The sequence below is a fragment of the Myxocyprinus asiaticus genome, chromosome 31 (assembly GCF_019703515.2).
Source record: "Myxocyprinus asiaticus isolate MX2 ecotype Aquarium Trade chromosome 31, UBuf_Myxa_2, whole genome shotgun sequence".
Classification (NCBI taxonomy): Eukaryota; Metazoa; Chordata; class Actinopteri; order Cypriniformes; family Catostomidae; genus Myxocyprinus; species Myxocyprinus asiaticus.
In genome coordinates, this window is record NC_059374.1 from 18,229,440 (window position 1) to 18,257,351 (window position 27,912).

Genomic DNA, 27,912 nt, shown 5'->3' on the forward strand with positions numbered 1-27,912 from the left:
GAGCTGTGACTAACACTAGCAGCTTTTGCACACAGACGGCAGCTTTAGCCATCGGGCTTTAGCAAGCTTATCACAACAGCGTAGATAAACTTCAGCACGTGTTAGCAACCTGATTAACGCTCCAGATCCCACCTTTGATGATAAGGCACTGCCCAATTGAGAATAAGCCCCATGGAGAAATGAAGGCCTGTGTGATGGCTGAAAGGCATGAGGTTTGGAATTGATTATTTTTATTTTACGTCCTAATTCCTGTAAGTGAAGCATGGAGGTCACAATATTTGGTTTATGAATCTCATTTTCAACTGATGCAGCAGTGCAGCTCAGATTGTTTGTGAAATTATGAAGGAAGCAGGAACTGTTGTGGTGCCATGTTTTGTCCTAACAGATTGCACATGTTCAGATATTCACATTTTTAGTCTAAATGTGCCAGCTCAGTGCATCAAGCTGGATCTTGGGATTTGGATTACCTAACACTTCTCTTTATTGGCCAAGCATGCACGTTTAATGGTTTATGCCGATAATCTCAAAATGGCCAAATAGGCCAATTTATCAACATGGACAATATATTAGTCACAGATATGGAGGTTGCAAGTAGTATTGTGCATCTTCAGCATTGACTGCATGTGGTGCGCATGACAAATTTGAAACCATGAACTTTTATGTATTGCAAATTCATTTTGTGTATAATGTAATGTAGAAGAATGAAATGTAATAAGACTGTTGCAAATTAATATAATCTCATTTGACATTCTAGGTAGAAATACTGCTAAAGTACAAGACCATCAGAATGGAATGGCATATCATAATGTCCCTGATCATAATGTGAGCTGGGCATAGAGCAGTCGTGTATGAGCGAGCGAACGACCGTTGACTGGCAGCAGAGCGAAAAGAGAGATAGCAGACTGTGGTGTCAGCTTGCTTTGTGGGAGGCAGATCTGCTTTTTTTGCCTGCCCATTCTCCCATCATCTACCGTGCCTCATCAAGCCAGACTGCCTGCCTTTAAATGAGAGCTGATGCCTCCTGACTGTGCAACATGCTGCACACCTCTCTCTGTTCTTCTTCACAGCTTTTACAGCCATCCGGGTTTTAGTCTCATCTCCCACATAAGGATGTGTAATAACCTTTTGACCCCGTTTTACATATTAATTCCAGTGATACTGGGTTAGCGGTTTTGTTCAGCATATTTTGTATCTATAGAATATCAGCCTTTATCATTGAAGAGTGGAAAATTCCAAAGTGGGTACAGTAGATAAGATAGATTTCTGAAAAATATGTGATTATTATTGCTCATTTCCTCTAAGTCATGTTTTTTGACTTTTTATTGTGAATATTAAAGCAACTCTTTTGCTTTTGGACATTAATGGTCTGATGTCATGGTGTCCTTCTGGGAAAAAAGCAGGTTATACCAGCAAAGGTGGTCAAAATGTTCAGGCTGTTTTTGTAGCATGGTTAACCAGCTCATCTTAGCCAAGGTGGCCTACCCAACATAATCACACGGGAAGTGGACATGTTGCTCCTGAATGTTACAGTACCCTGACATCAACCCCATTCTGCAGAGTTACAGGCAAGCAACATCTCCCATGAAACATTTTTGCATCCACTCAAGCATGTTTACCTACAGTGGCATGACCAATAGCATGTCAGCAGTGTTGTTGAGCCATTTTATTGTCCTGCGTTGAAATCAGAAATTAATTGCGTTTGCATAATCATTGACAAGCACGATTTGGAGGTTCCAGATTACGTATTTACTCCATTGACTTAAATTTAGGGTTGGGGTGTGGGTTTGGGGGTAAAGTTAGTAAAAATATCTATTCCTTTTCCCTGTACCACATCATTTACAATTAAATACTACTCACTTCTGGAGATCAGTCTGAGCCTACCAGCCCCTAACCAGGTTGATCCAAGCCCCTCCAGTAGATAATCCAGTTGATGGACCAGCTTTAAACTATTTAAAACCAACTACCATCAGACATTTGATTTGCGGGATAGAGTTTAACACCATATACACACACACATACATATATATATATATATAAATACTGTATATAATAGTTTTTCTTTTTCTTTTTTTTTTCACTTTCAGAGTCTTGCAACCTTTCAAAGAGAAACTGTGAAATGAAAGACGTAGCTGCATGGTTCATGCATGGTTTACAGACAGTGGCAATCTATCTTGGTGTAGTTTGTGGTAATGCATATTTCTCAAAATGGAGTTGTGTTCTCTCTCTCCCCCCCCCCCCCCCCAGTCCTTGTTTTATTATAATGTTCTCTTTCACCAGTTCCTAATAGTCTCATTTTTATGGAAATTGCATCAAATCCACAGAGGAAAGTGCTTCTAGCACAATTTACCTCCCTCTTTCTCTTCCACTGTTGATTTGAGGCTGTAAGTAAAGCAATGTGTTACTGTACTAATAACAGAACCTCTAGATCAGTAAAGCTGTGGCGTCAAAATTCTATTAACGTCAACATAAAGCAGCATTCACAAACCATTTAACTGCAGGAAGAATTTGTGAAATTTTACATAATACCAATCTATAGAAAGTCAGATTTTTTATTTTTATTTTTTTTTTTTTTTTAAAGAGTGAATGCACTTTGCTGCATATAGGAAAGCTATAGAATACTCCCTTGCTTGATCCCTTGCACCCTAATTAGGGAATGACTTAACCTCCAGTTCGCTGTCTGTCTGCACTGGTCTCAGGTTTGAAATGCATCTTATTTTTATCCTAAATCCGTATACAGCCCTTACAAAAAATCTAAACTTGCCGCTCATTATTTTCACATGCAAGTGAGCTTTTGATTCGCTGCAAATGTTTGCCAGAGTTTTGTAGCTCTTCGCCAGTAGTGGTGAACCTCCAGCAAACCTTTGGCAACAATGGATAATTTGCCTCAAGTTTGCCGCAAAGCTCATTTGCATGTGAAAATTATTAGTGGCGAATTTGCGGCAAAGTTGCCATGAACTCTGTTTTCATAAGGGAGCCTCTGAAAGCAACATTTTCCAGCTTTTGGATGCATTCACTGATTCTCAATGTGATAATGCACAGTGAATATAGGATATTTTAAGGAAAATGAGCCTATAGTCCACATATGTGGTCATTGTGTTTAACAATGTGCCGTTTTGCGATAAATCGATGAAAATTTTGAAATGGCATATCGGATGAAACTAGAGACTTTACTCTTTTGACTCAAACAGGTTTTAATGTAAAAACTTAATGAGGTTTCTTACCAGATATAGTTTAGTTGGTGTTTCTCCCAAAGACAAACTCAGCTGAGATTGGCGCCATGTTGTTTTGTTACATGACTCAGTGCGTCGAAAGTTTAACCCTTTAATTACAGCCTAGGTTCCCCTGAACTGAGATCAGTCAGTTTAAATGAAATTCTGCATAGCTTATAGTGAAGCAAAAATGTAATGTCCACACATGTGGACGCTGGGTCTCAAGAGAATAAAAATCATAGGGCATGAGGGTGATGAATGTTGTCTGAAAAGGAAAGTCATTTCATAAGGCATTCAGGCATTTCATTCATTGTTTCAAAGATTTAAAAAAATATATATAATAATAATAATAATAATAATTCCTTTGGAATAGTGCATTCTTATGAATCATGCACAAAAACACCAGGAATGTGTATTAAGAAAGAAAATAGGGTCAATTTTGATTTCATGTTGACTTTGAAGCAGCAACTGTGCCACTGGCAACCACACCCCCACCCCTCTGCCATTATTGCTAGGCAGTGATTAACACAGACATAAACTCGTCTTCCATTGTCAACACACAAGGTTTCCTTGGCAACAAGGTCTCTGGCATTCTAGAACTGTCAGCTCAAAGAAGGGGCCACAAAAGAGTGGAAACACTCCTCTCACCCTGTTGCACATTCTCATCTGCTTGGCAGAGTCATATCTAAGCCAGGCAGAGCTCAGCACTCAAGCTCTACCTCTCTCCTCTTAACCCACAGCTCAACGCACTGTTACCTGCCAAGTCCTTTTCTAGCACTGAGAACTAGCAGCTCAATTCCCATTCCGACTGTTCAGTGTATGCTTACCAAAAAGAAAAAAACAATGATGTGATTGTGACTCTTAGCTCTTAACAGCACACATCATTTCACTATAGTATGACTATGTGTTGTATGCATCTTGTGTTTGTTGAACTGGTACACTTGAGTACACCTTATGATCTCAAAGTCTTGCTAATTCGTAACGAGTAGGCGGTGACGTCTGACATGCAGGGACAGCTGGAGCTACGGGCTGTCTAACACACCGTACGCACACACACTTGTGTCAGCAGCTGATACACTGATCTTAGGATCTGTTTGCTGCTGCCATCACAGCTGGAGAGACACAGGTGCCTTTGGGATCAGACACTGGACTGCATGTTGCAGCTCTCTGTGAGGGAGGAATTGCGTCAGTGGCCAAAAATAGGTTTCATCTCTGTTCATTGTTAATCCAGTTCTGGTAGAATGGATTTTTGGACTGCAAGCAAGAATGCTGTTTATTGTACTATAAAAATAGGCTCCATCATCTGACATTGTAATCCTGCACTAAAGGATGCTGTGTTTTTTCAGGGCAAGACCTACATTAAAGTTCGCACTTAACATCAATATGAAACAGCATTCACAATTTTAGGTCTATAATAGTCAACAGGAAGGCATATTTGACTAACCCCAGCCCTAAACCTAACTGTCAGTGGAGTTAAAAAGCAACCTTGAAATCATGCTCACAAATGATTTTGATCTCAATAATTTTCAATTACTTCCTGGTTTTCATGGGGCTAGGAGCTGTGTTTCGGACGTTGCTTGCATAACATTTATGCTAGCGGGAAAGGTGGAAAATATTTGATGGGGATTGGTGCTTTTCAGTAAAACTGGTGATCGCAGTTGCTTTGAAAGAACATGAACTTTTGGAAGCAACATGTCAATTCTTTAGAAATAATTTTGGGGGGCGTCACTAGCATGCTGTCAAATATAAAAGAAAATAATTTTGACTCGTCCCTCAGTTTGCAACACAAGTAAATTACGCATTTAGAACAGTGTCCGAAATTAGGGTTAGCATTTGGGTTAAGGTTAGGGTGAGGGTAAAAAAGTGCCCTTGGATTTTATTTTCAGAGGCATTTTTTACCATTATGAGGGCATATTTGTTTCCAACCATTTACAACATAAACTGTGTCTCATCTATTTATGTCAAATAAATCAATTTTCAATTAATTAAAAAAAATTACAAGAGTCGCAAGTTCGAATCCAGGGTGTGCTGAGTGACTCCAGTCAGGCTTCCTAAGCAACCAATCGGCCTGGTTGCTAGGGTGGGTAGAGTCACGTTGGGTTAATCTCCTCGTGGTCGCTATAATGTGGTTCTCGCTCTCGGTGGGGCATGTGGCGAGTTGTGCGTGGATGCCACGGAGAATAGTGTGGGCCTCCACACACGCTACGTCTCCACGGTACCACGCTCGACAAGCCACATGATGAGCTGCGCGGATTGACAATCTCAGATGTGGAAGCAACTGAGATTCGTCCTCCGCCACCTGGATTGAGGCGAGTCACTATGCCACCATGAGGACTTGGAGTACATTGGGAATTGGGCATTCCAAACGGCGGAGAAAAAGGGGAGAAAATCCACACAAAAAAAAAAAAAATTTTACTCTAAAAATTAAATCAATTTTAACCCTTGTTTTATGCCATCATATATATATATATAACTAGGACAATAATGGAATATAAGAAGTAGCAGATGTTACAAATGAAGAAAAAAAAACTAATGCCCCCACATTTTGAATTTTGGGGGCATTTTGAAAGCACTTTTGCCCTGAGCCCCCCTTAATTTCTGAGCCTGGTTAAGAGTAATGCACTAACAATAGAAGTCTATGGGGTAAGGCAGTGTATTGGAATAAAAGTTAAAATGCCCATTGTTTAGGAAGTATAGCCATGAGACTTAAAATTTCTTTAAATCACACTAATCTCATGTTAACATAAAGCACTAACTAAACTTTTATGTCCAATCTTTCAACTCTTGTCATCATGACTATGTAAAGCCAGTTACCCTAGTAACTTTACAGTGATGCATGCAGAAAGGGACTGAAGTTCAATACATAGCCAAATGTTTAACCACCTATAACTATAGTCCCATCGCTTAAAGGATGATTTAGTGTGGAGGAATGAATACAAGCATTTTAACAAAAATACGAGCTGCACATTCATGCTTTGAAACCCTCCAGAATGCCATGCCCTATAGACTTCCAATATATGTGCATTAAACACAATTTTTGTTTGTTTTTACAAACTGATGGACATGGCGAAATAATTTGTGGCAATTGACAAGATGCCACAAATGCTGTTGATAGAACTTAGCATGTTTAGAACTCAGTAAATTTCTTTAATCCTAAAGTCTGATTCCTTCACAACATTGGACCTGCGTGCTCGTAGGCTAGATGTCTCTAGTGTTTCCAGCTGCTTGTGGAAGGCAAAACTTCCCAACGTCAGCCTGTCTGTCTGAAGGGAGATTGTGGAAGATAACAGGACGCATGTCTCCGGAGAGCTAGAATGCTCTGGACTTCTGCCAGCATGCCCAGCACACCACATCTATTTCTGTTCCAGCTCTCACACAGGGGCGCTCAAATGGGTTAACTGCCATGTTCAAAATTCTTTTCCAATGATTTAATTAGATATTGGCCTCAATACAAAGTGATGAGTTGCCGTTATCTTGGCGACAGGGCAGTGTCTGAACTATGTCATCATTCCTGTCGTGAACACCCCTCTTGTTTTCGGTGAATGGCCAGCTCAGATAATGCTGGTTGAGTACCAACATTAAGATCAGATTATTGCTTGTTTCCCTGACACTGACACTGTAAATATTCTGCCTCCATTCAAGCCAGTGGAAACATTAAAGCTCACTGTCTCGCTGCGATGACTGACTCATCTGATATTTTAGTCGCAGTATTGTCCCGTCCCTACAGCTCTCAGCCCCCTCTCTCTCCCTATATCCCTCTTTCTCCCTGTATCACTCTTCCTATTTTGAGCAATGATCAGCTACATACCAGTGAGTATCACATTCCTGTCCAACAATCATGTTTCCCTTAAACAGTTTCTCACTGTGCACATCAAATTACATTGCTTAGTTGGTTATTATTGTAGTAATGGACAACCAAGTTGCCATTATATTGTCACTGAGAATCCTGGATATCACAGAGTTTAAAGTGCAATGTTATTGAATTGATCTTATATAAATGTCATATGTACAGAGCCCTTAGAGGACAGGAAGATAACTTATTCTCTGAAATGTTGCATTCCCTCGTACAAAGGTTTACGTTCCCTTGCAATAAATTAACCATGGTTTTACTACAGTAACCATACTTGAATTGTGGTATTTGTAGTAAAACCATAGTAACAAAATTTACCATGGTTTTACCATAGCAACTATAGTTCAACTAGGTATTTGTAGTAGAGCCATAGCCACAACATTTACTATGGTTTTACTACAATAACCATATTTTAACCATGATATTTGTTGTCAAACCATAGCACAGGAAAACAAAAACGACAGTAATACAAATCATTATTTTGTGTTTATGGTTTTACTACAAATACCATAGTTTACTTGTAGTAAACTGCAGTCAAAAGTGTAGCTGCAGGACAAAAAGAAAAAAAAAGATGGTTTACCCTTATGAAAATGAACCATAGTTTTATAACAGTAATGAGTTTAATTATTGCATTTTCAGTAAAACCATACTAATCATTGGACTAACCATGGTTACCACAGTCATGGTTATGACAATATTACTATAATAAAACTATTTACCATTAAAATAAATTCCCTCTCTGTCCTCTGCAGTGGTTCCCAACCCTGTTCCTGGAGGCCCACCAACACTGCACATTTTGTATAGCTTCCTTTTCTGACACACCCAGGTCTTGGAGTCTCCACTAACGAACTGATGAGTTAAATCAGGTGTGTTTGATTAGGGAGATATCCAAAATGTGTAGTGTTTTGGGAGCCTCCAGGAACAGGGATGGGAACCACTTCAGGATCTATACAAATGTAAGATGGGGTGTTTTGAATATGTTAATGCAAAGTTAAAAATGCATTTATCTTTAAATACCCAAAGAAATGGTTTGATGAACCCAAATTATTTTCCTGTGGTGATGCATTTCCTTTTGAAACAAGAAGTTAGGGCAGGACATATCAAAGGCTTGCTAATAGCTAATACCCTTCTGTTTATGTTGCAGCCCGTCAAAATCACTCATTTTAGAGAGTATTTCATATAAGATTAGGCAGCAATAGCTGCAAAAAGTTAATTGTCAACACCTGCATCTAGATGAAGTTATAAAACCCATTAAACTTTGATTTAATTGGCTTTAAAGAAAACCGAAGTTACACCATCCTGTATCATCCTTCACACACCTAGCAGTTCTTTAAACAAAATTCTCACTGCCTGTGTTGTTCAGAACATAAGAAAAGCATTGAACACACAGGGCCTCTCTTGGGCTTGAGCTCTCTCCACAGTGACTCACCATTTACCATTAGGTGAAACCTACTATATGGATACAGTATTACTGTAGTAAAACCATGGTTAATCATATCAGAATCCTCCCACATGTTTTTTTTTTTTAATTTTTTTTTTTTTGGCAAAATGCAAACGAGACTTAGTGTTGCACTTTTTCAGAACAGGCTTCTTACTTGCCATCCTGCCACACAGGCCAGCTTTGTGTAAAGCTTGGGAAATTGCTGTCACAGACACAGACCGATCAATCTCAGCAATAAGGGCTTGTAAATCCTTCAAAGTTGCTTTTGGCCTCTTGATAGCTTCCTGATCAGTATCCTCCTCCCACGGTCATCCAGTTTGGTGGGACGGCCTGATCTAGGCAATGTTTTGGTGGTGACACGTGCTTTCCACTTCTTAATAATGCTCTGAACGGTACTCAGAGGGATAGATGCCTTGAAATATTTTTGTAACTTTCTCCTAACCTGTGCCTTTCCACAATTTTTAAGCACCTTTCCAACCATGGTGAATTCTTGAATACATTATCATGCACTGCTAGTACTAAGAACAGCCGTGTTTTATTAAGTAATCAAAACTGCTACAGTTGATGTCAGGTGGGGGCCAATTAGCTATGTATGGGATCTGAAAGGTGATTGGTTGCACCTTAGAAAGTTTGAAATGGTTACTCTTAGGTATCACTTATATAAACTAGATATTTTACTTATTAATTTTCAATCATTGTTCAGATTTATTTTACATGTTATTTTCACTTTGATGTTGAATGTTATAATGTGTAACAGCTGGAAAAGGTTCAATGGATTTATTTACATTTCCATGGTGTAATGTGACGTGATAAAGATTTTGAGTCAAGGTATGATGACATTCTATAGGCACTGTAGATGGACCTAAAGTAAACAGACATGGACTAAAACCCCTAAAACTTCATTCATTGGCTCTTTAAAGAAAACCGAAGTTACACCATCCTACATCATCCTTCACACACCTAGCAGTTCTTTTAAAAAAAATAAAAATAAATCTCACTGCCCGTGTTGTTCAGAGCAGAAGAAAAACACTGAACAAACAGAGCCTCTATTGGGCTTGAGCTCTCTCCCCAGCAGAGAGTATCAGGTGTGCCACTGACTTTTTTGTCCTGGCTCTTTTCAGACTGTTCCCATCTGTGACGAAACTAGATACCGGAAATTCAAACACTACTGCTCTGTGTTTGTCACTCCGAGGTGAAATATCTCAGAAAAAAAAAGACCTCCTGGCACCACTGTGACTGTAACGAGAGACTGAAACTTAGCATAAATATTGCCTGCCATGTTGTTGGTTCCAGTTTAAGTCTTGATTTCAATAAGCATGACATTTGTGCTTAAGATGTATGATTGCAGAAGCTGCACAATTACAGCACAACTGAACCATAAAGAGATATTCTGGCTTAAAGGAATAGTTCACCCAAAAATTAAAATTCTCTCATTTTCTCACGCTCATGCCATCCCAGATTACATTCTTCTGCTGCACACAAACAAAGATTTTTAGAAGAAAATTTCAGCTCTTTGGTCCATACAATGCAAGTGAATGGTGGCCAGAACTTGGAAGCTCCAAAAATCACATAAAAGAAGCATAAAAGTAATCAATTTGAGTGAGAAACTGATCTATTTTTAAATCCTTTTTACTATAAATCTCCACTTTCACTTTCAGAATGTCATATCGCTTCAAAAGATGTAGATTTAACCACCGGAGCCATATGAGTTACTTTTATGCTGCCTTTGTGATTTTTGGAGCTTCAAAAAATAATTTTGTGTATTTTCTTTTTGCTACCCAGCTGATGTCATGTCATTTCACAGATACATCAGTGACGAAAAGAAATAAAAATTATATTTGTCTTATCTTTGAGACAGCACAAAAAAGAAAGAAAAGATGTGTGAAAAAAAAACAAATCTTTTAAAACCAAAAAATATACAATGTTAGGCCTTTATCTCATTTAAACCCTTTATTAATAAAACTATTGCCCCCCACCCACACACACACAAAATTTTACCACCCTTGTAAACATGCTGAGCGCGAGATTCACTAGCGCGCGCGTTATGTTCATTTGCACATGATGTTTGTTGTTCTGAATTTCTTGTCATATTTATAGCCGAGTGTCGATCGTGATGTGTCAGTATGAGGACTGTAGGTAGTGTTGAACGGGGGAGGCGCTTCTGTGCTCTATAAGCGTATGTTTTCCCAATAGAAAATTTCCTGTTGTCAGACCCACGCACCATAGAGACGCGCGCACGCTCACCTCCATCACTGGAAAGCGCGTGGAGTTTTTACTGAACATTCCCAAAATATCTGCTTGTTAGCGCTGCTCTAAATTAATTCTGCCTCTAATCAGTTAACCCGATCATAATTTTAGAGGACATTCGCCTTCAATGTTTTGAAGTAACGAGGTAAGTCTATTCTTTGAAGGGATTTGGAGCGGGTCAAAGAGACACGAGTACTCTAATTAAATAGAACAAACATGTTGACGCAACAATGTGAATTTACTAAATACAGCTGTTCTGGTGTTTATCTTATCACTTTATGTCTCGGAAATTGGACGCATTTAAAATTGTACTTCTCCGACACAATTGCTTATGTTATACGCATTTATATTTTAAAGAAAGAAAAAGAAAAACGCCTGTAATAACGCACGCGAAGTGAGCGCACACACTTAGCGTACGCGGCGATAGTTGTAATTTTCCGTGATGTTTATTTGCCTTGTTCACAATTATTTTCTGTCATTAGAGTTGGAACTAAATAGTAATTTTGCTGCAAACTGTGTAGCCAACAGGTTCGTCATCATGTCAGTTGTAGGTATTTTGTGGCATCTTGCGTTATCCTATAACGTTTGGTAACGTCTTTCTTCAGTGGATGAAATGGATGCCATAGAAGGAGTGGAACAGGTTGATGTGCGTGACTGAGTCAGACAAGAGGCGCTAAATGCAACATAATACGAGCTACAGATATACAGCTCAGGCATCAGCCTGTTCCTTTCACCCCTTGTGTTTGCTTAACCATTATTGTCTTAAGTTCAGCCAACTTTCTTTAATAAGTAATGTTTTTCTGCGACCATGTTGTTCACTCGAAGAAATGTGTACACTTCACAAACTAAATCTACATTAAATAAAGACCTGGCGCATCAATAGTGGTTTTCAGACTTCCCACAGCTGCATAAAAATTATTTTAAATGATTTACATGTGTAAGTTACAAGTTCACTTATTCTAATATATATTTTCTTCAACTTAAAAATCCTGTAAGCTGTAAACTAAAGCCCAAAGTATACTTTGGTTTTGACGCGAACGTTAACATTTGCGTACAGGACACATGACGCAAATTCCGTCATCAGCAGAGTGCAGGAGCATGCACGCAGCCTGATTTTTCTACTGAGTGTCTTTGAACGCACAGAATGCGCATGTGCCTGCAATTATTTGCACTAATTAGTGGGTCCACAAGGTGGCAACACTCACATTTGAGAAATAGTCCAATCCAGTATCTCATATTCGTAACGCCTATGAGCCAACCGCCTGTGATATGAGCACATGGTCAAATGAAGTATACTTTGACGGGATCGTGTTCAGCAGAGGAGGGCAGGGCCGGGCCGTGACTATGCAGGGCCGGCCCGTGCTAATCAGACGAGGAGAGGGATAAAGCTGAGCCAGATGCGGCAGTTCGAGAGAGAGAGAGAGCCACACGCAGCTGCCGTGTGTGTTTGTTTATGTCTTTTTAAGTTTTCATGAAACATTATTTTGACTGTTCGGCCGGTTCCCACCACCTCCTTGCCCATTTTAAACCTTGTTACATCAACGTTGCCGCACGGGCTGCTATCGCGAGGTTCGTGTTAGCTGTCTGCTCCTACGGTGAGTTTTATCTTTCAACTCAACTACTCCCTTACAAAAGATCTAAACTAGGCTCAAATTTGCCGCTTGTTATTTTCACATGCAAATGAGCTTTTGGTTCGCCGCAAACGTTTTCCAGAAGTTTGCAGATGTTTGCTGGTAGTGGTGAACCTCCAGCAAACCTTTGGCAACAATGGACAATTTTATGCAAGTTTGCTGCAAAACTCATTTGCATGTAAAAATTGTCAGTGACGAATTTGCGGCAAGTTTGCGGCAAATTTGCTATGAACTCTCGATTTTTGTAAGGGATGGTGGAGCAACAGTTTGAAAAGAATATTGCTGAGCAAGTAAGATAAAGTCAGTATATTTATAGCAACATACCTGAATAATAACACATCCAGTATACTTTGGGCTCTAGCCTTTCAAAGTATACTTTAGTTGACTGTGCCCGCATACACAGGCGGTTGGTGCGTACATGCTACGACTGAGATACTGGACTATTTATCTTCAAGAGTTTAGACTCTTAAAGATCTTTATATTCTTTCTCCTATTCAGACTGGAGTTACACAAATGCATCTCCTGACCTCCTTACACACGCATTCTTGATGTGCACACCCACTGTTGTTGTTTCCACATTCTTCTGTTGTTTACCAGAGATTACATCTCATTTAAGTGCTGCTTCTTGAGAGCAATGGCTCAAATGTAAATGTTGCCACCTTGTGGACCCACTAATCAGTACAAATAATTCCAGGCGCACAAGCATACTACGTGTTCAGAGTATGCACGGTTAAAAAAATCGAGCCACATGTGTTCAGTGCTCGAGCACTCCGCTGAAGTCCGAAACTTGCATCACACGTCCTGTACGCAGGTGCCTAGTGTTCGCATCTGACCGAAGTGTACTTTGGGTTTAAGGCCAGATATCTGTATACAGTGTTGGGGAGTAATGAAATTCATGTAACAGGATTACGTATTTAAAATACAAAATATAAGTAACTGTATTCCACTACAGTTACAATTTAAATCACTGGTATTTAGAATACAGTTACATTCAAAAAGTATTTTGATTACTGAAGAGATTACTTTGCATATTATTCATTTATTTCATTTAATATTTAGTCCTTTCAGATGGAAAACATTTATACGTATAAATGATGTGATCCAAAGTGCATTTGAACAGCGGTGAAACACTTTCTTATGATGTGTTACATTCATACGAGCAGACAGAGAAGTAAGTTTGAAGTAAGTTTGGAGCACAAGAAATAGAAATAAACTTGTCATAAATTGTCAGCTTTACACTAAGCTAAAATGCTATTTCTAGTCATTTTACATGCATGTTACCAGGCACGATCATAAGAAAATTCACGTTAGAAAATAATTTCTTTTTTTCTAGTAAGTCCTATTAGGGCAAAAATCTTATTCTTGATCATTTTTTTATTGTTTTCCTGTAAAAATATCTAAAAATCATTAAAACAAGATCAGTTTGATTTATCTTGTTTTTAGAAACAACACTGCATAAGATATTTAGGTTTTTCAGAGAATGTATTTTTAACATGTGTATTTTGTCTTACTGTACTGGCAGAGTTTTTATAGTCAAAACAAGTGAAAAAATCTACCAGTGCTGAAGAAGTAATCCAAAGTATTTAGAATACAGTTACTGACCTTGAGTAATCTAACAGAATACGTTACAAATTACAGCATGTATTTTGTAATCAGTAGTGGAATACATTTAAAAAATAACCCTCCCAACCCTGCCTGTATAATTAGTTGTGGTAGACCAACAAAATATTGCACATTATTGGAGATGTTTAAGTTACTGTTATATATACAGTTTAGCGGTCAATATACGTACAAAAATATTTTACCACAGAATGTTGGGTTTTACAAATCAGAATGAAATATTTCAGAGTGCTGTTTAATGAGTCAACTTTATTTAATTGGATATTGAAAAAACTATATCGGTAAAAACTATATTCATCACTAGATATGGAAATGTCAAGATGCACAGTTTGCAATGAAATGTTTCATTTGTTTTTATTAAAAGTTCCTTTTAAACCCCATTAATTAAAAAGAAAAAGGACTGATAAGTCTATTAGGCTGATAGTATGTAATATATTAACATTTAATCTTTAAAAATGTTCACAGTTTCATTGTTTAATGCTTTCAGTTGGATCCACTTGTTGAATCAGCATGCATTGTTTCATTAGGCTAATGACAAGATTAAGTGGGTAGTGTAAACACGGCTCAGGTTCAGTTTCCTGTTTTCTACATTTGGTGTGTAAGAAGGGCTGCCATTTTGGGGATCGAGTTTCACAGCAGGTGCCTCTCGTTCCCATTAATGCTGGCGGAGATGGAATCAGACTCTGGGAGAATATTCTCACTGATAGAGGTGGCATCTGAGACCTGCAGTACAGAATCTGTGATCTGCTCTGGTGTTGACAGATCCAGAGACACACTGAGTGATGCGTCTGAGTGTGTGTGTGAGGTTGACATAGCAGCCCATTACTGTCATGCCAAGAATACATGTGTTCATGCCAGTCTAAAGGTAAAGAGAGTGAATTACTGTGTCTCTAGTAAAATAAATGTCTCGGCTTCCAATGGAGAAGGCATTCATTAAAGACTGATTGATTGCTTCTAATAAGCTTGTAATCAACAACCTTTTCATAGACACTCAAGCCAAAGTGCATTTTGATGATACAAGAAGCACATGTTCAGTTTAAAAGGAAAAGTGCACCCAAACATGAAAATTCTGTCATCATTTACTCATCCTTATGTCGTTCTAAACCTGTATGACTTACTTTCTTCTGTGGAATACAAAAGAAGAAATTTTGAAAAATGTTCACGGTGCCCTTTTCCATACAATGAATATATACACAGTGGCCAGGGGCTTTCAAATCCCCCCCCTCCCCCCAAAAAAGACAAAAAAGTACCATAAAAGTAGTCCACATGATATGATTTATGCACGGAATGTAACCACATATCTTCTGAAGCCATACGATAGGCTTGTGTGAGAAACATACCAAAATGTTTGTATTCCCATTCATATCTCATTTATGTGCGTATTCAAATTTATTGTATCAAGACATGTTGCATCAGTTTTTTTGTCAAGAAAACACCACTGGTTGTCGCATGTCAAGTTTGAATTTGTGGAAGTGCTAATGACATTTGAGAGCTACGGCGGAGGGGAAGATTGTCAGTGTATAACAACATACATTTTTGTTCTGTTCCTCTCACAAAGCTATCATTAGTAGGGCGTTGTGGAAAACACAGATGGAATCGCAGAATCATAAAAACAGAATAAACTGTAGAATACGGAATGTCACAGAAACTGACATATTTGGGATCAAATTAATGTATATATTCACAATTAATCAAATGAAACTGTGATATGTCCTATTGGGATGATTAAACCACAAAAGGCTGAGATTTAATTAAACAAATAGCCTATACGGTCTTGCTGAGCCGCGTGCTTCATCAGAAGGTGAATGTGAGAAGCCACTGCTTACGCACTAACCGCATCATTAACATCACATGCGCTCCGTGTGTGTATGAATGACAAAGAGCAGAGCACTTTATTCACTGTATAAGCACACTATATATTTATATAATTAAATCATAGCCTTTTGCAGTTTAATAAGCACATTAGCCCATATAGTGGACTGCTTTTCCTAAGGTGAGAAGTCGTCAATAACGTCCAGTTTTCAGCCAAAACAAAAGCTCAATTTAACTAGATGCCTGAAATTGAAAAAACACAACAGAAATATTACTTCTGTTTAGTAAAATGTAATATTCAATGTAGTAGTAATAATAATGATATTAATAATAATATATCAATAATAATTACTTTAAACAATATCTCAAGCAAGAGTTTAATTTCTGCTTTCATTAAAACTGTGATGCTCTACTGTGTAGCACTGTATTTGACAAAATAAATAAATAAATAAAAACTCAAATTTTGGGTTTTGGATTATGCTGTGAGGATCAGTATAGAAGCTCTTCATTTGATAAAAATAATGCAATGGTATGTTCAAAAGTAATTGTTCTGTTTTCATTTTATTAAAAATCTATAAGTTCATTTTTTTAGACAGGATCTTGTTTTAAATGATAAAATGTAATTAAACTTTCAAACTCAGAATTCAGAGAAAGTAAAACTGAAAACACAGAATGTGGGAAAAAAATAAAAGGGATTTCATAGGGCCCTACATAAGCCCCTTTCACGTATGCAACCTGGTAAATTGCAGTAAAATTGTTGGATTATTTTTTCTGGTAAATGTGCCACATCTGCTATTCACACATGCAATGGTTTCCATCTTTTTTCCATTTTGCGACTATTCACATACAGCTGTGCTCAAAAGTTTGCACACCCTGGCAGAAATTGTGGCATTGATTTTGAAAATATGACTTTTATTTAAGGATAGTGATTATATGAAGCCATTTATTATCACATAGTTTCAAGGAGCACAATCCAATGATACTTAAACAAAAATGAGCTGCATGGTCGAGTTGCCAGAAAGAAGCCAATGCCACAAAAAAGCCCGGTTACAGTATGCCCGACAACACCTTGACAGGCCTCACAGCTTCTGGCACACTGTAATTTGGAGGTACGAGACCAAAATAGAGCTTTATGGTCGCAACCATAAGCGCTACGTTTGGAGAGGGGTCAACAAGTATTGTGCTCCTTGAAACAACCACACTGTCTTTTTCCAGAGCATCCTGTATTTCTCCTGAGGTTACCTGTGGGTTTTTCTTTGTATCCCGAACAATTCTTCTGGCAGTTGTGGCTGAAATCTTTCTTGGTCTTCCTGATCTTGGCTTGGTATCAAGAGATCCCCGAATTTTCCACTTCTTAATAAGTGATTGAACAGTACTGACAGGCATTTTCAAGGTTTTGGATATCTTTTTATATCCTTTTCCATCTTTATAAAGTTCCATTACCTTGTTACGCAGGTCTTTTGACAGTTCTTTTCTGCGCCCCATGGCTCAGTATCTAGCCTGCTCAGTGCATCCACGTGAGAGCTAACAAACTCATTGACTATTTATACACACACTAATTGCAATTTAAAAAGCCACAGGTGTGGGAAATTAACCTTTAATTGCCATTTAAACCTGTGTGTGTCACCTTGTGTGTCTGTAACAAGGCCAAACATTCAAGGGTATGTAAACTTTTGATCAGGGCCATTTGGGTGATTTCTGTTATCATTATGATTTAAAAAGGAGCCAAACAACTATGTGATAATAAATGGCTTCATATGATCACTACCCTTAAATAAAAGACAGTTTTTTTTGCATGATCAGTCATATTTTCAAAATCAATGCCAAAATTTCACAATTTCTGCCAGGGTATGCAAACTTTTGAGCACAACTGTATCAGCACCAAAATGCCAGTAAACTCTGAGATGTAGTGTTTGATAAGATGTAGTATTTTATCAGTCAAATTTCTTCATCCGCTCAGATGAAGAGAAGAGCTTTTAGGCTGAATTACAGTACACCACTTCTAATATCTAAAAATACTAGGTATTTACACTCACTTACCGACAATGTTAATGGCTACAGATAAAAACTGGGCAACACACACTAAACGACTGAGGATCACTCCGGCTACATTTGTTTTTACACAAAAATGTAAAAAAAACATTGATGTACGGGAGCACTGCCGTTGATATTGCCGCTTCTCTTTTCTGAGTCTAAAAATAAACGGGCTGAGCACATTGACTGCTAAGCAAGATGGATGTGAATGCCGTTAAATGTTTTCTCTACTTTGAGCACTTGTTCACCATCTCCATTTCTTCGTGGTCCAGTGTTGTGGCCATGCGCAGTTGATTTTCATTGGCTGCTCATCATATGCCTTCAGATTTGAGTCGTGGAGCATCATACACTACGAGATTTCCGATACAGTCAGCTCTAAAATATCAAATATTTATTATATCCTTTAATTAAATTGAATAATTGAACTATCTGTCTAATTTGAAGACATATTTTTGACTCCAGAGTAACTGAATCACCTCCGTCTTATGTCAGAGCATCCTGTCCTCGTACTTGCTCAAACTGTTAATCTTACAACTCTGTTCACACATAGCATTAAAACTGAACTTTTCAGGTAATGTTACAACTTGTCATTCAGAGAAATACCCAGTGCTAAATTTATCAGTATCTTCAAAAGGGTCATGTTCACACATGACCTCTAAACTGAAAATTGTAGTTAATTTTCTGGAAAAGGCTGTATGTGTGAAAATGACTATAGTCTGTGGCCACTGTATGTTTTTGTATGGAGCAGCCTGAAAATATTTCAGAATTACTTATGCGTTTCACCAATGAAAATCAGAAGGTATTGGAACAACATGAGGGTGAGTGATGACAGGATCAGGCCTCTAATGTTCCTACATTTTCTGTTTCTCTTCATCCTCTATGTCTTGCTCTTTCCTATCATTCCACTTGTCCACTCGTTCTCCTTTCGCCTTTGACTTGCTCAGTGGGGGCATAAAGACAAATCATTTTTAAAGCATGATTTTCAATCATGTTTTTCATTTAAACTGCTCAATATGGACTTTAAGACATTACAGACATTACAGCATAATTTTCTGTTGCAGCATCTGTAAAGCTACTTTGAAACGATGTGTTGTAAAAAGCGTCATACAAATAAATATGACCTAACTTGACATTCTCAGTGTACATAGAGAGTGATAGTAAGCAGCAGTGTTGGGTACTTAAAAATACTAATCCACTAAAATGACTAATTATTTATCTAAAATTGTAATCAGATTACATTACTAATTATTTCAATGGAAAGTAATCACATTACTAATTACTTTTAAGTTACTTTCTAAAACACTTCCGCTCATCAAATTCAAAACAATGTTTATGTTCCTTCTTTGTTCATTGTTACACACAAGTCATACACTCCACACCTCACATTTCTCCTTCACAATGACTCGTTATGAGGCCATAATTCATGTATTCTACATAAATAATATATTAGAAATAAGCATAACACTATAATGTACTTAAAAGTAATTAAATTAATTGAAAGTCTGTAAATGTAAACTGATTACAAGAATTTTAAATGTAATGCAGTACACTACTTTTTTACTAAAATGTAATTCGATTACAGTAATTTTTACTTTGTAATTGGATTACACCCATCACTGGTAAGCAGTAAGGCCTTTGACTCAATCAGTACTATTCCAGAACTCTTCTTAGTCACTGGGTCACCAACCAAGAACAGCTCACAAAGTTTTAATCTCTCAGCCGTACAGTCTGGAAATGGACTTTTTCTCCAATATAACTTACACCAGGTGGACACCACACAAATTCCCCAAAGAACACTCTGCCAAAATGACACTGACTGCCCTTTTGTTTGAACAAGCAGGAAGCTGTAAAGAAAAGTTTGTTGAACGATGTCTTAATCTCAGAAGGCATGCCCATGGACTGGCTACAGTCTGTGCTCTAACATCTGATGCACATAGCACACAAAACTGTAAAACACTTTCTAAAGTTAATCAGTCCTAATCTGATTGGCTGGTTTAATGGAACTTCCACGAGTAGACGCACACAGGACTTTTTATCAGTCCGCCCACAAACAGAGTTGTGTTCACAAGGTTCCGCATAAACAGAATGAGCGCTTTTGAGGACAAAATAATCACCAGATTTGCCCAGGTTTGCCAGGTTAGTGACATCTAATCTTTTAAAGATATTCAGAGTTTCATTTGAGGCACGTGGCAGAAAGTAAAGCAGAAATCCACGAGCAGAGCTGCATTTTTTGCTTTGGTTAATGTATGTCTGAAATTCTCTGTGAAAAGGTTTTCTTGGCTGTACTTAGCCTCTCTACACATTTTCTTCTGTTTTCCTGTGTGTTTTTTGTGCAATCGCTCGCAGAGATTGCCGTGCCAATGCCATTATATAAATGATTTCTTTCCCCAATCCCCATGTTGGTCTTTTGATATGGTAACTTATATCTCTGATAACCTTGCCCCTAAACCGCACGTAATGTAAAAACCAACTGTGACTGACACCTTTACATGTCAGTTAGACGATTTTTCCTGTCTAAATGGCTGGTTCTTGGCCAATCTACCTGGCTACGCAAAACTAGTTGAGCACCAAAAGACATCATGGGAACCCAGTGATACATTTTCATTGTGAAAAATGAGTGACAGCAAGAGATGGATTGTGTTCCCTGCTTGAGAGGATGTTAGAGACTGTAGATGTTATTGCGATCTGTGTCCCATGAGAATGGCAGGCAGGCTGTTTTATTTCTTGGTGTGTAGAGGAAAGCTCAGGGAGACAGCCTGCTCGAACTGGGGAAGATGGGATTTATTAATGCTAACACAGTAGCAGGCTACCAAGCACAAGGACACGGTCATAAATTGATTGTCCTCTTGCCACTTTAAAGTGTGTCAGGTCTTTATGCATCACATGAATACTTATGCTTCAACAAGTGTATAAACATGTTGCAAGAGTGTGTATTCTTTAAAAAAGCTGGGAAATAAATGGAATATTCATAACATATATGCAATTATTAGTATTGCGTAACCAGGCCTAGTGAGTAAATAATGACATAATTTTTTTGGGTGAACTCTTTAACCTCTTCCCAATCCTGTAAAATTAGCCTGAAACGCCTATTCAAGGCATACCCTAAGTAAATTTAAAGCTGTTCTTGAACAGTTTGGAGTACATGCATGGTTTTGGTCTCTTTTGAAAGGTGACACTCTGAAGTTTTTTTCCCCAGCAGTCAGAATCACACAAGTGATTCTCCGACACACCAAAACTATTTGTGACACACCAAACTATTTTACCTTTTACAGGTTTTTGGCAACATGCCAGTAATTGTAGCACGTTTGGGGACAAAGCACAAAGGCACATCACAGGAGGAGCACTTCACTGGTGTCTTTGCATGGCACTGCCTGCACTTCAGTCGACCAGCAGTGCTGAGTCCACTGATATGCACTGACCTGTGATGTGCTCTGAATGGAGCAGGAGATACGGGTCTGGCTGTGGAGTGAGACCCCAACTCTGCCAGCTCCTCAGCAAGGGTCTCTCTGAATACCTTCTGATGCATAGGTACCTCTCCTTTACCTTTTTCAATGTCTTTGTGGAGGAGGAAGGCGTTCACAATTGCCATGTCCATGAAATGATAAAAGAACGTCTTGCACCGCTTCTGGGTCTTGTGGATGACTTTATAGTACCCTATCAGGGCGTCAGAAAGGTCCACTCCACCCATGCACCTGGATTGACAGAAAAAAAAACAACATTGAGAAAAATATACCAAAACATAAATATATCAACCACATATATTATTACATTTCAAAGAGCAGAAACATAGTTGAATATATAGTACATATTGGTACTTCTGTAACAGAAACAGTGTTGGAGTTGGGATGTTTCATTTATTTGAAACAGTTCAAGCTGTTCATTTCAGTGAATCGTTTCAAAACACTCCATGTGGAATTTTTCACATATTCAAATATATTAGTAAAAATACATGTTGGTAAATATTTCTGTTTATTACAATGCATTGTTATAGTAGTGTGTATAAATGAAAATAATTAAATATAATTCTTTCTTGTTTTCATTTATTGGAAAACAGAGTGAAAACATGCCTTGATTATTTTAGACTAGATTTTTTCAGTTTTAGTTCTTACATTAAACATTGAATGAATCTACTTGGCTACCTGTGCGTTCCAAATAACGATTTCTTCTGAGTAAAAAACAAAATTTTAGGCCATTTCTGAGTGAACACATAAATATTAAGATTAATATTGAATATAAAGAAAAGGCTGAAAAATACTGAGAAAAAAAGAAAATTCTAGCTATAGTGCCTTTTCCTAATGCTTTGAAAGAGAAAGAGATGGTAAGACGGCAAAGTGGAATCAACCACATGTTGCTATAGGGCGCTGAGCCAGCTGTAGCTATACATAAGGTGGAATAATAACAAAGGGATTAAAGGTGCTGTTTGCAACCACAACAGTAATCATATTTATACTGATATTTGTGATATGCTAATAAGGGTGCATTGTTGTGAGGTGTGGATAATAAAGAGCCCTCAAGCATGATGAGAAAGTACATACAGTGCACAAGGCGTAAATATACCGTCTGTCCTTGCTAAAGTATGAAAGACAGGCGGCAAAAACAGATGCTTTACATTCAGTTGTTTTTCATGGCTGCCAGCATAATTAGAGGAAGCGGATTTCAGCAGTCTCTGAATCCACAGGGGTATTCAAGGGGCAGCACTGAATGAGTGTACTGAATGTTACCTGAGAACATACACATTTCTACAAGACAAAGCGATTTTTCAGCCATGAAACTTTCCACTTCACTCCAAATATAAAAAAAAACAAAAACAATTGTTTGTTAAATCCCCTAGTCATGGTACGTATTTTAATAGTACTTGGCATTTTAAAGTTATTTTATATATCCTTCCTGTGTGTGAGCATTTGCGTGCGCATGTGTGTAGAGTGGCTTTTAACTACAAGTGTAAGTGTAAAAATGCATCACTGCAATGATCTAACAATAAAAATTCAGTTAATTAATTACAGAATTTAATAATAAATTATAATTACTTTAGTAATATCCAATATAGAATGCATTCATTTCTTATCTCAAATACTTGAGCATGTGAATATAAAACCCAACATTTTGTTTTGTTAAAACTGAAAGTAAATATAATGTGTAAATTGTCCCTCCACAAGTTTGCCTTAATAATATTTTTGAAAATAATTATTAATATAACCAAAATGTATAATATAATATAATATGGTAAAACTTTACAATAAGGTTCCACCTGTAAACATTAATAATGCATTAGGGAGCACAAACTTTACACCATTTATTAATCTTGGTTAATCTTTATATAAAAATTTAGTTCATGCTTGTTCATAGTGCATTAACTAATGTTAACTTATGCAACTTTTAATTTATAAAATGTATATGATGAAATTAACTAAGATTAGAAAATGCTGTAAAAGTTTTGTTTATTGTTAGTTCATGTTAACTAATATTGTAAAGTGTTAATGCTAATTTCTTCATAAATACATTTTTACATTGTAAGTTGTATATTATGTTAACAGTAGTTAATGTATTATGTAAAAGAAACAAATGTTTTTTGATAAATTAACTTTAACCAAGATTAATAAATGCTGCAAAATCATTCTTAGTTTATGATACTTAATTTACTACTATAATAATATAATCAAATCCAAATTATGAGAAAATTTTCAATGCACAATTTTTATTTAAAGAATCATAATCAAATCTTCGTCAGAGCAAATATTTAAACCTCTTCATTTAACTGAACTTTAAAAAAATAATAATGATTTTTTATGTGGTTGCCCTTCTGTTTCGTACAATTCATCACTCTCCCCGTCAGACAGTGTATTCTTGACTTATAAGTCTTGTTCTCTGTTTGATTAATGTGGCTCCTCCAGGCTCCAGTAAACTCTTGCTCTGCATGCCCCTCATACTCTCTTGCACAGCTGGAGGGACATGAGTCTGATAGAGGAGCACATCTGCTGGGGACAGTAATTAACACCATTAAACCAGCATTCACCCATGCTAATGTTGTTTTTTTTACCATCAAGGATTAAGCTTTACTCATCAACTGTTGTAAAGCATCCCTGAAAAAATATATTCAGATAGTAATGGGCTCACTTATTGGTGTGGCATAGTGGATAAAAATCTGGAGTGGTAACAGAAGGTTGTAGGTTGAAGTCCCATGAAGAACAACTCATGAGCTGTTGCCATTGTGCCTCTGAGCAAGGCAGTTAACCCCAAGTTGCTCCATGAGGATCGTTCCAGTAATATACTTAAAGTATTCTTTAAGTTACTTTGACTAAATGGCAACGGTTGTGTCCAAATTCCATCTTATTTTGGCCAAGAACTGCCTACTAAGACAGGAAGAGACAGCTTGACTGACATGTAAAGCGACCAACCACAGTTTTTCTATTTGTTTTTACGTGCCATTTAGGGGTAGGTTTATCTGAAATAGATTATATCACAAGAATAGACAGATGTGATGCCACAAAAAATGGCGCAGCATCAGTCTCCACAAATGGTTGTACAGAAAATACAGAAAAACAGCAGAAAATGTGTACAGACATCGGTGCACCTAGTTAACTTGCTACTAAGTGCCTCAAACAAAACTCTGAATATCTTTAAATATCTTTAAAAGAATTAATGACAGTAATCTGGCAAACTTTTAAAAATGCAGGGATTATTTCATCCTCAAAAGCACTCGATGCATCAACTCAATAAAAATCACTGTGTACCCGTACTCCCGAAAGTTGTGTAAAGTCAGCCAGTATTAGTCCTTGCCAAGCACTTTCCAGTTTTGTGTGTATTATGCATCAGATGGTCAGTGAATGAACTGTGGGCAGTCTATAGGTGCAATATGATCACAAAACATTTTTAAAAGTTCATGTATCCTGAAATCAACCCATTCATCTGAAATACTGACAAGCGCCATCCACCATCAGACATTTTTGCCTCAATTCAAAAGTGATCACATTTCCCTCTAGCTCTATTGATATTGTGTTGCGTGAGCAACCTCCAAGACATGAGTTCTGGTCCCATGGGAACCAGTGAGTAATTGTGTTCACATACACAATAGTAAGCACAAATTGAACTTTGCTTTTTCGCTCTAAAACGACATATGTACTTCACTAGGGTTAGGTTTAGGGTTTGAGTTAGTGGGACGTGTTAATAAAATATGCATTCTTGCTGACTGTATTACATCATTTACAACTACAAATACAACTCACGTTTGACACCACTCTTTGGACATTTCACCCATAAACTGGAGCTCACACATGCCCATATGTTCACGTCGCTTGTAGGACAAGGCACAGGTATCGCACATAGGACGCATCGATGCGGTACAGTGCAAGTGGCAGTCCAAATTTGTGAATTTAGTAACCATACACAAAAAAGGTTTTTGTACTTCATCGAGAATGAACAAAGTGGCAATGATGAGTTTGCAGGTTAGTGTATAAAATGCAATTGTGCAAACTGAATGATTAGAAATGGCAACGTTTATTATGCATTTATTAAAGGCAGTCATTCACATTTTGATTTCAGCAAAACTTTTGAGCTACTGTTGCTGAATTCACAGTGTGATTAGTGTGTTGGGCTGAGACTAGTGGCTAAATGACTACTTATTTTTCAAATTAAATTGTATTCCTCTTGGTTTGTTATAGATATGTCCGATGGTCTGTGTGAAATCATCAGTTGCTTTAAGATGACCAAGGAGAACTGAAAGAGATCCTGGCGCCTCCTCAAGGTTTCTATTTCTCTGTCTACTACCTGCACTCCTCTATGGGTTCCCGAAGTCATGGGTTCTTCCACCACCATCATCATCATCATCACCGCAGTTCAGTGATGCCCACAGCTGTACCTCGACTGGTGCCCGAGACCAGCAGCCTGTTGGGTGGCATCGCCCAGATCACCCCTTCCTTGTTCCTTGGCCGTGGGAATGTGGCGTCGAACCGCAGTCTCCTCCTGTCGAAAGGAATAACCTGCGTGGTAAACGCCACCATCGAGCTGCCCAACTTCAACTGGCCGCACATGGAGTATGTGAAGGTGCCACTGGCCGACATGCCTCATTCTCCAATCTCACTTTATTTTGACAGTGTGGCTGATAAGATCCACAGCGTTGGCCGCAAACGTGGTGCCGTCCTGGTGCATTGCGCGGCTGGTGTGAGCCGATCCGCCTCGCTTTGTTTGGCTTACCTCATGAAGTACCACAGAGTTTCCCTGGCTGATGCCCATGCTTGGGTCAAGGCCCGGCGACCCGTCATTCGTCCTAATGGAGGATTCTGGCGACAACTTATTGACTACGAGAGGAAACTGTTTGGCAGGAACTCCGTGAAAATGATCCAGACACCATATGGGGTCATGCCAGACGTGTACGAGCGGGACCGCAGAGACCTGGCACCTTACTGGGGCTTGTGAAGAGGGGTTTTGTCTTTGGTTTAAGCGTAGAGGAGAATTAACAGGTCCGATAACTGATCTCTGACTCTGTCGTCTTCCGACCTCTTTCGAAATGTGTGCATGTTCCTCCAGCAAGAGAATCATGTGAGATGTGAGTCCTTGCCTGGGTGTTTGTGTCCATTTTTGAGATGGACAACGTCACTCGGAGTCCACTCTTTTATGAGGTTAGAAGTGATAGGGTCATTTTTTAATGTTGAACTGTTATTTTAGAAGCACTTTGGGAACCAAATGAGGTGCTGAGAATCACAAATTTGCCCTTCCTTAAAACTGTGCTAATGTTGTCTTAGTTCTGCTCTTTTATTTGATGAGAAATGCAGCAGACTGCTCTTGATTACTGGTAGCATTTAAAAAAGAAAAAAAAAAGAAAACGTATTCCAATGTATATCTTTAGCTTTTGTGCAGAAGAAATAATAATAATAATAAAAAAAAGACAATAGTTTTGAAAGGTCTCAAGAGCCACAAAAATGTTTAGCAGATGGATATTTTACAATATTATGAGTTTAATAGATTTGTGTATATTGAATATAACAGGAAATATCTATCTTTAAATGATAATGGTACTCCAAAAAGGACAGTCAACATTTTGAAAGCTTTGGAATCTTTTGTTTATAAAAAGCAGATTGTTAAATATGGCAGTCACTGTCAAGTCATTTTTTCAAATAATTTAGTCTATTTGGTCTTTTTGCAATTTCTATTGTTTTTATCTTTATGACTATTTAAGTCAAGATGTTTCTTTAAAATATTTAATGTAGTGAATCACAATAAACAGAGGAGACATCTGTCACAGGACTCATAGCAAAGCTTTTACTAATTCATGTTAGAAAACTTGAATTTATGTTAAAGTGTTTTAATTAGTGTGTTCAAATGAATAAATGATTAAATATTGTATTGTTGCATTTGCTTAGTTCCTTAGTTCATCATAAATGCATTAACATTAACTCAAATGTTTACCTTTTTTAAATGTACAAATTACAGAAACACTAAATATGTAAAAAAAAAAAAAAGAAAAAAAAGAAAACGGTTTTCTATTCTTGCTAAATGTGGACACTTCAAGTAAGCCATTTATAGGTTGATTTCCCTAAAAGTGTAAATGCTGTGGCATTATTAAAACATTGCAAAACATTGTTTAATACACCAAATTACTCCATCTATGTAAAAGGGGTAGTTCACCCAAAAATGAAAATTCTCTCATCATTTACTCACTCTCATGCCATCCCAGATGTGTATGACTTTGTTTCTTCTGCTGAACACAAAAGATTTTTAGAGGAATATTTTAGCGCTGTATGTTCATACAATGCAAGTGAATGGTAACCAGAACTTTGAAGCTCCAACAATCACAAAGTCAGGAATCCATATGCAGGGTTCCCACAGGTCCCAAAATAGTCTTAAATGGTATAACAACAGCCTGAATTATTATTTAAAGAGGTCTTAAATTTGAGGACGGAAAAAGGAATCTTAAAGGAATATTATTAAACATAACTTATAAAACGCTATAATTTAACTAAATAAATGTGTGAGCTGCGTGTTTCAAAGTGATGTTTTTACTTCTTTAAAATGTTAACATTTACATTTTTATTTCACTGTTGGACAGGCTGTTGTTTAAAGGGTTGTAAAGTT

The 27,912-nt window shown here is 37.6% G+C and overlaps 1 protein-coding gene across 2 annotated transcripts; it reads left to right on the forward strand.

The window, feature by feature from the left end:
* Positions 1 to 10,655: 10,655 nt before the first annotated feature.
* LOC127422057 (dual specificity protein phosphatase 14-like) lies at positions 10,656 to 27,418 on the forward strand. Of its 2 annotated transcripts, XM_051665407.1 has the most exons (3): positions 10,656 to 10,892; positions 21,117 to 21,372; positions 25,503 to 27,418. In XM_051665407.1, exon 3 carries the CDS (start codon positions 25,621 to 25,623, stop codon positions 26,254 to 26,256), a length of 636 nt encoding a protein of 211 aa, XP_051521367.1. In that variant the 5' UTR covers positions 10,656 to 10,892; positions 21,117 to 21,372; positions 25,503 to 25,620; the 3' UTR covers positions 26,257 to 27,418. The 2 variants fall into 2 exon arrangements, with proteins under 2 accessions (XP_051521367.1, XP_051521366.1); XM_051665406.1 differs by lacking the exon at positions 21,117 to 21,372.
* Positions 27,419 to 27,912: the final 494 nt, after the last annotated feature.